General features: G+C 47.0%; 1 protein-coding gene across 1 annotated transcript in view; it reads left to right on the top strand.

Annotated features, from left to right (window-relative positions):
* The window catches only part of Cdh17 (cadherin 17), a 48907-nt gene that overhangs the window by 14496 nt on the left and 17105 nt on the right, over positions 1 to 17306 (top strand). The window contains exons 3-11 of the mRNA XM_050118755.1: positions 363 to 461; positions 6753 to 6884; positions 7672 to 7810; positions 9722 to 9880; positions 9978 to 10177; positions 11526 to 11657; positions 11953 to 12100; positions 14152 to 14367; positions 16603 to 16679. Of these exons, the coding sequence (XP_049974712.1) occupies positions 363 to 461; positions 6753 to 6884; positions 7672 to 7810; positions 9722 to 9880; positions 9978 to 10177; positions 11526 to 11657; positions 11953 to 12100; positions 14152 to 14367; positions 16603 to 16679 (1302 nt within the window). The remainder of the gene's footprint in view (positions 1 to 362; positions 462 to 6752; positions 6885 to 7671; positions 7811 to 9721; positions 9881 to 9977; positions 10178 to 11525; positions 11658 to 11952; positions 12101 to 14151; positions 14368 to 16602; positions 16680 to 17306) is intronic.

Genomic DNA, 17306 nt, shown 5'->3' with positions numbered 1-17306 from the left:
ATGCTGGGACTGCGGCACAAACATTGTCAGAGAATATTAGACGTGGTGGGAGGTGTTCCAAAAAGCTGGCAGAGCCGTGGGAGTGGCCCCTGGGAGGCCACAGACTTAAGTTAGGTCAAAGCGCTAAGTCCATGCCTCTCACACCCATACTGCACTCTGGGCTTCATTCTTGGAAGTCTCCTTGGTAACATGGGAGTTGAGATTCTTCCCCATGGGATGGCAGCTCTCCTGGTTAAATGGGAAAAGGCAATGGGAAGATCGTGGCAGACTACTGTGACAGGGTAGGACAGTCCCCTAATGAAACCCCAGGTGACCTCCATACTCTCACAGTAAGCATTCATTTTCTCTTTCTTTACTAACAGGCAGGCAGCCATGGCCAAGAGGGGAAGTTCAGCGGTCCACTGAAGCCCATGAACTTCTCTATTTTTGAAGGCCAAGAATCAAACCAAATCATCTTCCAGGTAAAGCTGCGTTTGATCTTTGCCACCTCGGCTTTTCCTGCCCACAGTGGACCTTTGTTCCCAGCTCTCCGGAACATAGGGGAGTAACACGGAGGCTGGCAGCGCTTATCAGCGGTGACTTTGGGAGCTGAGTTGCAGAGGTGGGTGGGTATAGCGACCTGTGAGTTGGATCCGGCATCCTCACACAGGCTTCCTTAATTGTACCTGCGGCCAGATCTTCTGTTCCTATCACAGGGAGTTGGCATTGTGGTTCTACTTCTGCCCTGAGTGAAAAAGGTACTGATTTGGGGCGGTGCTGGCCTTTTGACCAATAGGACATCTGCACAATGAGCCTGGCCCATGAGATGTTTGAAGGCAGGTCGCCACTATGCGGCCATAGCCTGGTGTGCCCCTGTCCACCTCTTCTGCCCGCAGGCTGATGTCCTGGCCTGTGGGTTGCCCGGGGCATGCTGGACGGGTTATTCATCTTTTCTGCCACAGTGGCACTTTTCATTTCGTTTTCTGTTGTGACAAATGCCCTGGCAATGCAGGCAGCAAGGGTGTGTTTGGGCTCACAGTGCAGGAGAGGACATAGCCATCATGGTACGGAAGACGTTGGGTAGGATTGAGATAGTCACAGAGCATCCCTCTGTAAGCAGAGAGATGAGGAAGTGGGTTCAGGCTATAAAACCTCAAAGCCTCATCCTAGGGGCCCAGTGATGCCCTTCCTCCACTGACCTCTACCTCCTGGAATTCCCCTACAGTCCTCACAATCATGAATTTGATACATGAGCCCGTGGGCAGCATTTCACTTTCAAATAACAATAGTGACCAGCTAGAGGGTGGAGGGCAAATGGCTCAGTGGAGAACAGATTTTGACTCAAGGTTTCAATCCCTGGTAACTTGGCTCCATTTTTCTGGATCCGTGGCAAGGTAGGGCACAGTGGAGGAAAATTGCTTGGCCTGTGGGGGAGGGAAGCAGAGGTAGCAGGAAGGGTCCAGCGATGACCTGTGTACTCTAGAGGTCACCTCCCAGTGACCCATTCCTCTGAGTCCCCACTTCCCCAAATGAGCTCGTTGATGACCTAGTCTGCTAATGATGTTCACACCCTCACAATCAGCACCCTGAGCTGGGGACCAGGCTGCGGCACATGAGCCTTTGGGGCAGGTGGTTCCTAGTCAAGCCATAGTCCTGAGAGGTGACTGGGTTCCCATGGAAAGCAGCAGGGGCCAGGGAGATGGCTCAGCTGATAAAACAGAGCACTCACCACAGAAGCGTGAAGACCTGAGTTTGGATCCTCAGCACCCACACACAGACAAAGCCAGGTGGAGCAGCTCATCCCTACAACGCCATCACCAGAGAGACAGAGCTGGGACAATCCCTGGGATTTGCTGGCCCAGCTAGTCTTGCCAAGTCTGTGAGCTCTAGGTTCAGAGAGAGACTCTGTCTTGAAAAATAGAGTGTAGGGGGCATAGGAAGATGGGTTTAGGGGTAAGGGCACTTGTTCTGCAAGCACGAAGACCTGGGTTTGAATTCCTAGCACCCACATAAAAAGCTGGACATGGTCACAGGTGCTTGTAACCTTAGATTGGGGGAGGAGGGAGCCAGATCCTGAGATTTCACTGACTGGCCAGCCTGCCCTAGATAGCAAGTTCTGGATCAGTGAGAGACTGTCCCAAGGCAGTAAGGCAGAGAGCAACAGGTAAAGGCACCCAATGTTCTTCCCTACCTTTCTTGTGTGCGTGCAGGGGCATGTACACTGTGCGCATACATACACACTCATGTACTTGTACCACATACAACATGCATCATTGAGATAATGTGAATAGTAGGAGAGACTCCTGACATTGAACTCTTAACACACACAAATGAGAACACGAACACAAAACCATATACACATGCACATACACACATATACACCACATTTGCACACAGCATCAGATTGAGGGTTGACCTGAGGGTTGAGCGAGGAGCCGAAGCTCCTCAGGACACTGAAACACCCTGGAAGAGCATCAGAAGGTCCAGGCAGAGCCTTCTCTCTACAGATGGGCTCTGTCTTCTCTGCCCATGCAAGCATCTTTATGACGTGGGACAAACAGTAGTGACCTTGGGCGGGAACAGCTTGGCTCTTAGCTGTTCTCCAGGACTCAGAGCTTTGACTCTTGCGCTATTCTGCCTTCTTCTGCCTCCTTGTCACAGAGTCAAGAGGCCAGCTCATTTCTGACAGATCTTGAGGACGCTTGACATAAACATGCTGGAATCTGGGACAGGAACCCTCCTTGCTCCCAGAGTCTGTGGTCACCAAGCTTAAACAGCATATGGCAATTCATCAGTATCCCACGCATCACAAATGGGCTTGGCTAAAGTCTCCGGTCAGAAAGATTCCCCCCTTTGGCTGCAAGCTGGACAGAGCCCGGGGAGCAGGCAGGGGTCTGCAGCACACGGCTCCCTCATTTTCCACCCTGCCAGGGAAGGGAGCACAGGCTAGGGTCCCCTAACATCTCTACGCATTTCCTTCACCTACAGTACTCTACGATCTGAGGAGACATTTGCACATTAGGCATTTTGTTCATTTTTAAAATTAAGCGTAAGCAGAACGTCTATTGGTACACAAAGCCCCTTTCCACACGACAGGAGCACCACAGAGCTCCTACCCTGTGAGCTCTGTGGTCAGCAGAGGAAGTGAAACTCAAAGCCGTGCGTGGGACAGTCTGATGAGAGGCTGGAGGTCAAAGGGCAGTGGAAAAAAAGTGATGAGTTTAGCTTTTAAGTTGACAAACAACACAAATATTTGTCATGCACAAGTATATATATATATACACACACACAAGTATATATATATTTGACATATATATTCACATACATTGAATCGATTACTATATGTAATATGTATCAGTTCAAATACCATTTGCAGAATTGATTTTTCAAGGAAGATGGTAGTGGGTGACCAGGACGGTTTCAGCATCTCTGAACTGAGTGCTGGAGTCAGAAGGTATAGAAGGGAGCGGTCACTGGGTCAGCAGGGTTCAGATGGTAGAGATGTTTCTTGAGCAAGAAGGTGACAGGCAGCCCAGAGCTGAGCATGGAAGCTGGGGAACACGAAGCCTGCAAGCTGCTGACTCAGCATAGGTTAGATTGGCCCATCATCCTGTGTTCGTTGGAAAGGTGTTCCCTACGTATATTTGTGATGGTACAGGCTAGCTCTGTGATCCCGATGAGCACAGGCTGAAGGGGAAGAGTGGTAGGGTCTTGGGTGACCGGTAATCCAGTGAGGAGCAGTAGGGCCCTGCTTAAGTCAGTGCAAAAATGCTGATGCTTCTCCAAATCCATCTGCTGAAACTCCGTTCCCATGCGATACCGTCAAGAGGTAGTTTTCCTAATTTTTTTTTGATATTTATTTGTGTGTGAGTATGTAGATGCTATGGGGCTGATCCCTGGAACCCACACGGAGGTGGAGAGAGAGAATCAGCCCCCCAAAGCTGCTCTCTGACCCACGCAGGCATGGTGCTGCTCCCGTATCCTCCATCTCATCACACAGATACACACAAATAATAAACTTAGAGGTGGGATTATTATTCAGTGGTTTTCAGTGTCACAAAGCTGTGCCTACCATCACACCGTCAAATTTCAGGACATTTCACCAGCGCCAGGAAAAACCTTGTGCCATGAACAATCCTTCTCCAGCCCTCCCCTGCCTCAGCTCCTGAAATCATGAATTAGTTTCCAGTTTCTAGAGATTCGCCTACTTGGGTCTTTTCATGTAAATGAAACCATACCACACGTGTGAAAGCATACCACACGTGTGAAAGCATACCACACGTGTGAAAGCATACCACACGTGTGAAAGCATACTATACATGGTCCTCTGTGCATGGCTTCTCTACATACCATAATGTTTTCAATGTTTATTCAAGTTTTAGCACGTGTCTGAGCTTCACTCTTGAATGGCTGAAGATTGTGTGGCTATACCACATTTTGAATATTCCCGTAACAGCTGATGAGCATTTGGGAGGATCTTGCTTACAGCTGTAAAGGACAATCACTTGTGGGCAACTTTTTATGAGAACAAGCTTTCCATCTTTTGGGGAAACATCAAATTTCAGGGTTGACATTTTTCCTTTTATTAAAAGTAGATTTTTCCCCCTCAGATAATATATCCTCTCTCTACCCTTCCAAGTTCCTCCCCACCTCCTCTCCCGCCAGCCACACCCTTCCTGCCTCTCGTTAGACTCTCACTTTCATTCTGTTGTGTAAGTGAAAATTTTTTTGCATGACTTCTATCCTTTGACATTTTTCAAGATTGTACCACCTGGCATAGGATTTACCCTGGAGAATATTCTCTGCGGTTTGCTTTTGTCGGATGGAGTACTCTGCTGGTGTCTGTAAGCTTCAAGGCTGTCTGCGGTGTTATTCGAGGCTGTATTTCCTTGTCAATTCTCTGTTTGTTTTATACATTATTGAAAGTGAAGTCTTGAAACTGTCGGTGATGACAGTTTCGCTATCCTCACTATTTCTGTCAGCTCAGTCTCTAGTGCATTTTAGGGGCCATCATCAGGGATGTAAATGTTTGCCATAGCTACAGTTTTCTGGTATACTAACCCTGTATTGTTTTTCCTTTTGAACAGGATCTCATTCTGTAGTTCAGGCTATCTGTAACTCACTATGTAGCCCAGGTTAGCAAGCTCGTGGCAATCATTTTTGCCTTGGCTTTACCAGTGCTGAGATTATAGGTGTGAGCTGCCCTGCCTAGCTCTCCCTTTGATCTGTAATAGCAAATGCCTTAAGCTCTGTTTTGTCTGATTTCATGGCTTCACTCCACCCTCACTTTGAAGAATTCTTTTATTGGAGCAGAAGCCTTGCTCACCAATCTTCCTGTAGCATTTGGAGTGTTGACTTGACTAAGGAACTTTTTCATTTCACTGAGTTCTTTTGTGTCAGGTGTCCTCAATTTGCTAGAGTTCTTCCTGCTGTTTCCGAGATCCTTTGTCTTTCAAAGACTTGATCGTGGTGATCTAGGACCACAAGACTTTGGTTTCCGCCTTCCAGAGTTCATTGGGTCCTTAGACATGTCTGTGAGCATCTTCTTCACACTTGGGGAGTTTAGACAATCTGTCTCTTCAGACAATCTCTGGTCTTCCTTCACTCACTGCCCCCACTTGGGGCTCTTACATACTCGCGTGCACTTGCTTGGTGGTGCCCTGCTGGCCTTTCCAGGCATTTATTTTTGTTGATATTGTTGCCTTATTTTTTGAAATTAAGGTAGATAATCATCTATTTTCGAGTTCTCTAATTTTTCTACTAGGTCAAATATTCTTTCAGTCTCCCTCAGATTTTTATTCCTTCAAGTCCAGAATTCCTATTTTAAAAAAAAAAAAACAAACAAACTTGTGTCAGTATTCCCTATTTGGTAAGACGTTGTTTTAATGCTTTTCCTAGTCCTCTAGAGATGGCTTCCCTTGGCTCTGGATCTAAAATAGGACACTTAAGATCCTTAGTGAGTTCAATGTCACGGCTTCCCCAGGAACAGTTTTATATTTACAACGTGCAGCAGTTTCTTAGTTGATGCCACACAGTTGTTGCAGACTAAGTATATAATTCATGTTTAAAAATTCCAAGGCAAACTTTTTATAGCATTGTTTACCGCCAAAGAATATATTTTGAGCCTCATGTCATTTCCAGAGAGGTTATATAAATTACACTCCATCAATAATATATGTATTTCTTTATAGTCTGATACCTATGAGATATACTTAAAATTATTAATGAAGTCAGGCAACTTTTATATATTCTTAGTTTTATGTAAAATTCCTACTCTTTAGCTATTGCCCTGAAAGGGAGCTTCATGAGTAGTGGCTGATGGCTGATCAGTTTTTCCACATCATAAGAAGTCACCGTGAGAACGGGATTGTTTTCCTTAACTTTACCTTGCATCTCCATCTTGGTCACAACTTGGAAAGAGCTAAATGACACCCTCTTGTTCCAGCAATAAGGCCGCATTAGCAGAGATGGTTTTAGATTCTGGTAACATCATAGCTCTCAGATACTCAGTGAAAAGAATCTTCACCTCAGCCACAGTTTACGGCAAGGCAACCTTTCTGCGCTACGTTGAATAGTGCGATTGTTTCCTGGGAGAAACGTGTTCTGAACGCTACGTAAGGAACGCACAGCAAGCTTTCAGCATACATCCTTGTAAAGGGCCTGGGGCTTCTTATTCAGCGTTTGTATAAATAAAATACTGAAACCGGTGACTTTCTGCAGATTCGAGAACATCTGTTCCCTCAGGGTCTAATTGGTGTTTTTCTTTTTCTCAGTTTAAGGCCAACAGTCCAGCTGTGAAGTTTGAGCTAACGGGGGAGACAGATGGCATCTTTATGATAGAAGACGGACTTCTGTATTGCACCAAAGCCCTGGACAGAGAAACCAGGGCTGTTCATCACCTCCAGGTGAGCCGAGGCCAGCGCCCTGGAACTTTAGCATCCGTGCTCCTGGAGCCCCCTAGCACCTCCTGAAGTTACGGGCAAACTGCGCAGTCCTCGTATGACCTTCCTCCCTCCCTCACACCCTCCCTCTTTCTCTTCTTTCCTTCCATTCTGCCTTAAAACCAACTACAGAGGGGTGTGGCTTTTTGACTAGAGTCAGTTTACATGGCCAAAGTCCTCAGATGGCCTTACTCATTCAGGTCCTGGGGCTGAACCCCAGCGATAAGCCTCTGATATGCCCTTGCGCTTGGCCTGTGGCTGTGGTGTGGGATCCACACCCACAATGAAGACAGCATCAATGCTGGGCAGAGCCACTGGGGCCCCAGAATGCAAGAGGAATGGACAGTCAGGCCTACTGGAAATACCCTTCCTTCCCTTTCCCCAGAGCCTCCCAGTGGTTGTCTGAATGGCGGGATGGCAGAGAGACAACCGAAAAAGAACAAGCCGGCAGCGGTCTGTCACCTTCTGCCACTGTTCTGTGTGCTGACCACTGAACCAGCTCTGAGGAGTCATGGCACACCATTGTCTATAGCAGGATGGTCCAGGGTCCAGGACCATCGCGGCTGGAAAGCCGCTGCCGTCCTCAGGCTGTCTGAACTGATTGGACTCCTATTTTAGCAGCACACACTGTGTGGGCTTTTGTGGGTTCTTCTCTTCTGCAGTCACCAGACCATTGGTCCTGGGAGTGATTCTGGGCACGTGATCCTAAGCCCAGGGACACTAAGGCAGTTTTTCTTTTCTTCAACAACAGCTTGCGGCCCTGGATTCTCAAGGGAAGATAGTGGAGGGCCCAGTTCCCATCACCATAGAAGTCAAGGACATCAACGACAACCGACCCACGTTTCTCCAGTCAAAATATGAAGGCTCGGTGAGGCAGAACTCTCGCCCAGGTAATAGACAGGAGCCTGACTGCGTCTGCGTACCGATGAAAGGGCGTGATTGAAGAATGGGGTTGTGTGGCTGACAGTGGCCACTCTCCCTCCTCGAGAACCTCCTGCCTTATGCCCATTCTGCGGTGATCTGAGTGTGGTGTGGTTGTACCTCTTGCTCTGGACCAGAGTGCCATCCTTGGCCCTGCTGAGGCTTGTGTTCAGTAGGATGGTAGAAACACCCCCCACTCTACACTGTGAAAATAAAAATGTCTGCAGGACGGCTCAGCGAGGGCCCTGGCTGCTCTTCAGAGGACCTGTTCTGAGTTCCAAGCACTCGTGCTGCGTGTCTCCCAATCGCCTGTAACTAGCTCCAGGGGGTCCAGTGCCTTCTGGCCTCGGTGGGCACCCACATTTGTGCACACATGCTCACCCTCCCCGCATAATAAAAACAAAGTAAATCCTCAAGAGTCTCCAGAGCTTGCCAAACGTAGTGTGAGGGGCAAAAACATCCCTCTTTAGCCAACTTTCAAATGCCATACAGCCCTAGAATACCCGAGAATTGTCCGGAAAGACGAGCTTGCTCTCCCACAGCCTGTGGGATGCTTAGGGCTGCTGTAGGTTCCTTTCCTTATGGCTGTCCCCAGCTGTGGCCCACTCCGCTTGATAGCTCCATCAGCTCCTATCAGCTAACCATTTGTGTCCTCAACCTTCTCCTTTTCTCAGTCTTCAGTACCCACGAGTAACCATTCAGGGATAACTGTGCAGTCCCCGTCCCTTGTCTCTGGGTGGCAGGCACACCAACGACTCCCACATACATCAGAATCTTCCAGACAGTAATATCCCTTTTATCCAAGAATCAAATCTTCTAGAGAAGTAATTTTCAAAATTTGGTGGCTCAGGACTTCTGTGTTAACTCTCACACAAACTTTTGAACCCGTGAGTTACACCTCATGGTTTCCTGGTCCAGGGTTTAGTGGCTGCCTCTCCCGGGGTGAGTGAGAGGAGAGTGGTTTGTGGCATTTGCAAGGCTTCATGGTACAAATCCTCTACCCTGGCCTTTTCCAAATTATTGGTGCTATCAATAAATGAGTTTTATAGACTTTGGGTCTAGTTAGTTTTAGTGTATGATATTTTTATTTGCACCATTTTATAAGCAAGTTTATAAAAAATGTAAAAGAAATCGGCTCAAAAATTTCTGAAAATTCAAAATTACGCTCTCACACGGTGAGTCCAGCACAGCACTGCCTGACATCTGCCCGCACTTACTGCCTAGAAACAAGAACACTTGTTTATTAAATAATTAAAAAGAACACAGAGAGTTTAAAATAATGTATTTTTCAAAACAAAAATAATTTGGTGAGAAAAAAGTGACATTGTTTGAATCTTTGCAAATTTCTTTATGTCTGGATGAATAAAAACAATTGGGCTAATGGTATGTTTCTACATTCATGCTCTTCCCATATGCTATTCCGGTTGAAGTCGTACGTGACAAAAATTAGCCTCATACAGATCTGTAGTTTAGGAAAAAATATTTTAATAACAATTTCAGATATCATGGACATTCTTTGATTTAATACCAAAACTTGAAAAGTGGATGTTTCTTATAGATGATTAGCCCTCATTAATAATCTATTTTGTTCTATTTTACATTAAAACCTATCAAATCATCTTGTTCCTAAATGGGTCTTTCGCACATGTGATTTCTAACATCATAAACATCTTGAACTATGCCCAGGGCCTCCTGTAGGCTTCTGGACCATACTCGGAGGAAACCCTACTGCAGGGAGAGGGAGCCAGATGAAGATTAATGCTGCCACTCTTAGGGACTCGAGCACTTCCTCCCGTTTGATCTCTGCATCTCAGGAGGCAAAGTTAGATACAGACGGTTTAGGCTTTAATTGTTTTTTTCTGTGTGTGCTTTCTTACCAGGAAAGCCTTTCATGTATGTCAACGCCACAGACCTGGATGATCCAAACACTCTCAATGGCCAGCTTTTTTATCAAATTGTCATTCAGCTTCCCTTGGTCAACAATGTCATGTACTTTCAGATCAACAACAAAACTGGAGCAATATCGCTCACCCAAGAAGGTAAGTCAAGGCCAGCCCCTCACGAATCTCAGTCAGGGGAAGGCCTGCCACCTTCGGAGATGCATCCTTTCTTCTTCTCCTCCCCTACCTACTTTAGGATCCCAGGAACTGGATCCAGCTAAAAACTCTTTCTACAACCTGGTGGTCTCCGTGAAGGACATGGGGGGCCAAAATGAGAATTCCTTCAGTCACACCACATCTGTTGACATCACTGTGAGGGAGAACATCTGGAAAGCACCGGAAAAGGTGGAGATTACTGAAAACTCAACGGAGCCACACCCCATCAAAATCACCCAGGTAGCGTCCAGATGACGTCGACAGCTAACTGCTGACTATGATCCATACCTTGTGGTATACAGACCTTTCCTCACTGTCTTGTTGTTTTTTGACTAGATACATTTTACATCATGTAATTACAAAGAAAATTAAGTAGCCAAGGCCCTACATCTCTGGAGTTTATCATCACCAGCAGGAAACACAGGCATACACACACACACACACACACACACACACACACACACACACACACAGAGTCAGAAAGGAGACTTAACTCATACTCACTTTAGAAGGAGATGTAGTGTTTTATTGTTCACATCAAGTAGTGTGAAATAGGACTGCTTTGTAGTGGGCTCTGTGGCATATGGGAAACTCTCAATGTGTGTTGTCAGTAACAATGTCAGAGAAGCCGGCACTGTCTAGGTAACAGGTCTTACTATAAAAGTACTTTTGTTTTTAGCCAGGCAGTGGTGGTGCACACCTTTAATCCCATCACTCGGGAGGCAGAGGCAGGCTGATCTTTGTGAGTTATAGGTCAGCCTGGTCTATAAGAGCGAATTCCAGGACAGGCTCCAAAGCTACAGAGAAACCCTGTCTTAAAAAAAAGTACTTTTTGTTGTTGTTTATAAAATAACTCTGGGGATGAGCAGTTATTTTTATTCCTGAAGTCTTCCAGACTTAAATATTTGCAGGTATGCACCTTGTTTATGCACGTGTCTCTACAAAATGAATGAAGAGTTTAAGACAGTAGTTCTCAACCTGCGGGGTGAGACTCCTCTGGGGGTTGAATGACCCTTTTACAGGGGGCACACATCAGATATCCTGCTTATCAGATGTTTACATCACAGTTTATAACAATAGTAAAATTACAGTTTTGAAGTAACAACGGGAATAATTTTATGGTTGGGGGTCTCCACAACACGGGGGGCCATATTGAAGGGTCACAGCATTGGGGGTTGAGAACCGCTGGTCTAAGGCATCTTCTATTGGTCTTAACTCATCTTAATTGTGGATTCTAGCAGCTCAGCAGGCATCACGGTTTAGTCTTCGAGTACTCCAGCTGTGAAGTACGCTTTGCTTCACAAATGGATGGTACATCCAGTCAGAGTTCTAGAAGAAAACAACCCACAGATGCTTCCGTGGGTTTGCAAGGATTGTTTCATGGAGGGAAGAATTCCCTTGTCTGCTTGTTTTTAAAATTAGTTTGGGTTGAAGAATTGTAAAAGCTCAACTCAGCTGTCCTAAGACATCACTGACGTGCGGACAGAGTTGCAAGTGTTCTGAAGTGAGAACCGAGAAGCTGTTTGCATCCCTTCTCGGTGTGCTTGCCTGTACACCTCTTTGCTCACCGTGCACGTTGGCCACACAGGTGCAGTGGAATGATCCGGGGGCTTATTACTCCTTAGTCAACAAGGAGAAGCTGCCGCAGTTCCCATTCTCCATTGACCAGGAAGGAAATATTTATGTGACTCAGCCCTTGGACCGAGAGGAAAAGGAATCAGTGAGTAAGAGGGAAAGTCTGGCAGGGGACGAGACAAATCTTAGTCTGCTCACAGTTGAGGACAAAGTTAATTGTGCACTGGAAAACCCTTGCTCTAGATCCTAGAAGTTAATGGGCTCTCAGAGATTGGCTAACTTTCCCATAAGCCCAGCCTATTCCATCCCCTGAGCCCCTCCCCCCATTTCTCAGTTCTAAGTGCATTGACACTAAGGCCGGTGGGGGTGAACGAAGCATCATCTCCTCTTCCTATTAAAGTGGGTGGGGAGGAGTCTTAATTCTGACCTTGGTATTGCAGCACCTTTTCTATGCGACTGCCAAGGACGAGAGTGGAAAACTACTTGCATACCCTGTGGAAGTTTATGTGAAAGTTGTCGACATTAATGACAACCCACCAATATGTCCGGCTATGACTGTGTTTGAAGTCCAGGAGAACGAAATAGTGGGTAAGAGATGAGAGCTGACCAAGGCCGATGCCGTGCGCCTGTCTTCCTCAATGCTTCTGTGAGCCCTTTCTAGCCTCAGAATGTTAGGTAGCTGCTCGCTGCAGGCCACTGTTCACGGTTAGTGCAGCACAGACTCTGAAGGTATCGGGAGAGTCAAGCAGGCACAATGGTTTGGAATAAGCAGGATCTCCGGTCCTCCAGTTGGGACTTTTATGACTGCCGTTACCCGCCACCCCTTGTTTAATGGCAGTCACCCTCAGGACCGCTCATAGTTCCATCACTGTGTAGCAACATCCTGTGTGCATCCCAGGAGTGTCCCCCTTGCAAGGTTTTCCCTTCGGTTGTCTTCTTTGACTGCTAAACAACTCACTGTAAAGAAAGATAAAAGTCTCATCCAACTCGCTAAAGAACTTGATCATTTATATCCCCACCCGGGCCAACACCCCACAGTGAGTAGGTAACACCAAGTTCAACCTGACCCCGAGTCTCCCGTTCTAGAAGACAATGGTAACTGAGGAAGCTGGCAAGTGAAGTTAAACCCCAGTCTTGCTTGTCCTTTTGATCTTTCTACATTTGAAAAAACTATCTCTCCTGACGGTGTTAAGTTTGTATAGGAACAACCTATAAGAATGTTAAAGGTTTCTGAGTTCGTTGTCTCTTCCTGGATTGGGACTTTTGTCTGTTTCCCTCTTGGAGTTGAGCCCTTGAGTAGGGCTGCGTGTGAGTGGTGTGCTTTCTAGGTTTGTGAGGTCGGCAACTTTGCTCTCCTCATGGGCGGGGTCTACACATGGGCTGTGTGTGAGTGGTGTGCTTTCTAGGTTTGTGAGATCGACAACTTTGTTCTCCTCGTGGGCGGGGTCTATGTGTCTAGGAATGGACATTCTCACCAGTGTCCTGGACGCTTCCGCTGTGGCTGCTCCACAGCTCTGACACAGCAGCTGCTCTCCTGGTGTACGTTGGTGTACATGTACATACGTGTGGATGTGGAAGTCACAGGGCAGCCTTGGCATCTGTCCTCAGAAGCTACCCACCTTGTTTTTGTAGTTGTTTTTCTTTTTTTTTCTTTTGTTGTTTTAAATATTTTTTTTAATTTATTAAAGATTTCTGTCTCTTCCCCACCTCCGCCTCCCCTTTTCCTCCCCCTCCCCCAATCAAGTCCCCCTCCCTCACTTCCCACAGGGCAGAGAACCCTGTAGTTGTTTTTCTTTTGTTTGCTTTGAGACAGTAGAGGGAATGCTCTCTCTCTCTCTCTCTCTCTCTCTCTCTCTCTCTCTCTCTCTCTCTGTCTCCCCCCCCCCCCACACCTGATATTCCAAATGCCAAGGCCCTATGTATTCAATGCCCAGGGCCTCCAGAGGTCAGTGGATGTGATTCCGTGTCCCACCAGTCCTGGGAAAGTTCTGATAGATTCTGGGGTCATCCAGGTCCATGAAGTGGGAACAGGAACTGTGGGTTTCCTTACACGCAGCAAGAATCCCACCTGAGGTTTATTTGAATTGAATGTCGTGTTTGAATTGGATTACACCCTTCCCTTACCTCAGTTTACCCCACTGGCTTATGCTGACTCTTAAAAGGGGTGGGTTTTAGAGGGAAGTACTGCATCTGATACATCCACACGTATGTACATGTATGCCAACGTACACACAGGCACGTAGGGTGAGGACCCAACGGTCGGCCTTAATCTAATCTGACTGGAGTTCCTGTGATAAATTTGGATGCCAAGGTACAGAGAGAAGATGCGTAGGGAGGAAGAAAGAGCCAGGGAGAGCAGCTTGGAGGAGGGAAGCCTTGCCAACCCTTGATTTCAGGTTTCCAACCTCTAGGACTCGGAGAAAGCAGGTTTTTGTTAATCCTCTCAACCCACAATACTTTCTGCCAGTATCGGCTAATTAATCCATCCCAGTGTTCAACCAAGCATCCATGAGAAAATGCGAAAAACCAAAATAATTCCAAATGCCTTTGTTCACTCCCCAAAGTGTCCCCTGCGTTTTCTAGGAAGCTGCGTTAATCTCACAGAGCCGGTGTGAGCGGCTGTCCTTTCCTCTCCACAGGTAGCAGCATCGGGTACCTGAGCGCCAGCGACATGGATGAAGCCAACACTGTCAACAGTATTTTGAAGTACAAACTTGTAGACCAAACCCCCAAAGTTCCCTCAGATGGACTCTTTCTCATTGAAGAATACGAGGGAAAGGTCCAGCTAGGGAAACGCTCCTTGAAGAAGCAAGACAACCCTCAGTACAACTTGACAGTAGAGGTGGCCGACAAAGGTGAGTGCTGCCCTGTGGTTAGGAGACGGTGAGTCTTCCTCTACTTAAGAGTCAAGAGCCCGTTCTCACACTTCTAGAACTCTCTGCTCCCTTTGTGAATTTGAGAAACCCAGGTGTGGCTGTTTTTACGTGAGCTAGAGGTGTGGGTCAGGCAACATTTTGTTGTTTTTGGTCCTCTGAGAGCCCGGAGTCGAGAGGGATTCAGTGAGCATCTCAAAGGTGATGCCTTTGGGAAGAATGGAAGGGAAGCTGTGAACTCCTGGAGATCTCCAGGCAGCAACACTGGCTTGAGCGTGATGGAAGGAGCACTGACGGGGATGTTCTGACCAGGAACCATCTGAGGAGAATTCCAAACGCTGTCAGGAGTTCTGCATTAGTTCTGGGGATAGGCCTGTTTTTACATCAATGCTAGCTCAGGAATTGCCTGGGGGCAGCCTATGGGGATGAGGCCTTGGTGCAAATGCAGTGTTGGGCACAGCATAACAGTGCAGCCACCAGGCTGTTAGTCTGGTTGTTACAAGTCCGCCAGGTCCAGTTTCCTGGCTACCAAAACAGGAGCGCGACCTTTCTTTCCCTGTCCTTACTTTCAGACCTAAAGTATCCGCATATAAAAGTGGTAGAGAAAATGTCTTTGGAGAGTTGTGCCCTTTCTTGTCTGTTTCTCAGTGCCTGCTGCACAATACCAGGAGACATTTAATCCTTGTAGAATGTCAAAGTGGGTGGCTCTTAACCTCTGTAGGAGCAGAGGAGTCTCATGGAAACTTCCTGTTCTCAAACCTATCTCCACATCCACAGACAAATGCGGCACCATTTCTGGGGCTTTCAGACTCCTAGGAGGTAACTGTTCTCTAGGAGTATGTATGCATGTGCACACATTAATAAGAAGAAAGAGCCTGGTAAGCAGGAAGCCCATTGAGTCCCAAACAAGGCTTTTGCAGAGACTAGCACTAATAGGCTCCAAGCCCTGTACCAACCCATTTCTATCTGCAAATGTTCTGGGGATCAGCTCCAACTCTCATCAATATCTGTTTGGTTATAATCAGATTAGAGATTGTATTCAGCTTCCTGGTTAATGCCTTAAGCACAAGCTCAGGGGGTGATTATGTGGGCAGATCAGCGAGGACGACAGCTGGAAGAGGAAAGTTTTCTCCAAAGGGGCGGCCAGAATAGTTTAAAGGACACACAATGGAGGGAAGCTAACAAGAGGCAGGATGTGGGGGAGTGAGGGGTGGGAGTAGGGGTGCTTCACCACCTCTTCTTCTTGTCCTTCCTCCAGTTTCCAGCCTAGTCACTCTGGCGGAAACCAGCTGTTAGTGAAAGGACAAGGATGTCGCCGATAAGGTTCATACAGCGTGGATCCGAGCACGGAGCAGAATGAAAAGCTAGCGGGGTACAGGGAAGACATTGCGTAGATGAGCTGACGAGGCACAGAGACATAGGTGACACTCTCATGTCCTCACATTTCTGGGGTATGGAAAAGCCAGAATTCAAATAATGGGGTGCCAGAGCCGAGCGCATTGTGTTACAGTTCAAAAGACGGCAGACCCGTCTCCCCGAATAAGTTACTCTCTTCTGTCATTCTGGCTTTCTCCCTAGATGGCCTCCCACAACACACTTACCAGCATGCTCATCTACTCGTCTTGGATCTAGGAGCCAACTGCTGGTTCAGACTGGTCCTTAACCTGTCAAACCACCCTCAGAGCCTGTGCCATTTCCCCAGGGTTCTGTGAGCTACCTCTTAGCCTCCTTGGAGGTGAATTATGCCACCTTCTCCCTTACTCAAAGGAGAGGAATGCTGGTGGCCTTGGATTGCTCCACCACGCTGGGTGGGGCTGATGCTGGGCAGATGTATTCAGAGAAGGGAAGGTAGCCTGTGGGATGCTCAGCTGCATCCCTGCAAGGACAGTTTTGATTTGGACTTCAGAGAGTACATAGCATCCGCCTATAGGGAAGGGAAGCTGCTTCAGAGAAAAGCAGCCATCCTGTATGGTGAAAAGGCCCTCCCTTGGATGGGGCAGCGGGAAGCTCAGGGACGCATCTCAGGGCCCAGTCCAGCTTCCACATCCCCTTGATGACCTGCTTGTGGGTGAGGTAGCGAGCAGAGCAGCCTCCATTTTCATGAACTGTGAAACTGTCACAGTGGCTGCCACACCATTTGCCAATATTTCCTTGCCAAGCCCTAATGCCAATGTATGCTTTCCAGTGAGAATTCTGTGCTATGACTTTGGTTTTCAGATTTCCAGACCCTCTGTTTTGTGCAAGTCCACGTTATCGATATCAATGATCAGATTCCCATCTTCAAAGTATCAAACGTGAGTAGATGCCACCATTTGCTTTATCTTCGTTTTGATCGCTGTTTGATTTAAATAAAAACACAGACAAAGTGGTGGGTAGCCTGGCCAATGCACCAAGCAAAGCCAGGTACCATCGTTAGCATCTTTAAGTCTCCAGGGACACGAGGATGTACTGATAATATCTGGGAATGTCTGTTTACAAATGCCTGCCAGCAGTGCCTCATTCCAAAGGCTGCTCAGACTCTACAGCCCCAGGTCTTCTTCAGATTGGAAGGCGAATGGCTGCCTGTGGCTTGTCACAGAGTCTTGCATGCAATAGACAGTAGTTAGAGAGCCACTTGATCTTATCCAAGCATTTGGGATAAAAAAAAATAGCATCAGAAATTCTGGCAACTTTAACTCATTTTGTATTTAATCAGGCAATAGGAAAGGGGGAAAGGCCCAAAAAGAGTATGTTCCATATATTTGCAAGAATTAGAATTGGGCATAGAGTCAGAAGGATCAGTATAGGAGGACATCAAGGTGAACGCTGTAGTCATGGTGTATGTACATTACCCTCGCACACTTAAAAGGAATGTCCTGGTTTATTCAGTTGAAGGGAAACTAAAGACCCTTTGGCTAGCTTGTTATGTTAGAAGTCAGTTT

This window comes from Alexandromys fortis, unplaced genomic scaffold (genome assembly GCF_014885135.2).
Source record: "Alexandromys fortis isolate MF-2015 unplaced genomic scaffold, M_Fortis_MF-2015_v1.1 scaffold_18, whole genome shotgun sequence".
Taxonomy (NCBI): domain Eukaryota; kingdom Metazoa; phylum Chordata; class Mammalia; order Rodentia; family Cricetidae; genus Alexandromys; species Alexandromys fortis.
Note: the sequence above shows the minus strand (reverse complement) of the source record. Positions and strands in the feature narration are given on the sequence as shown.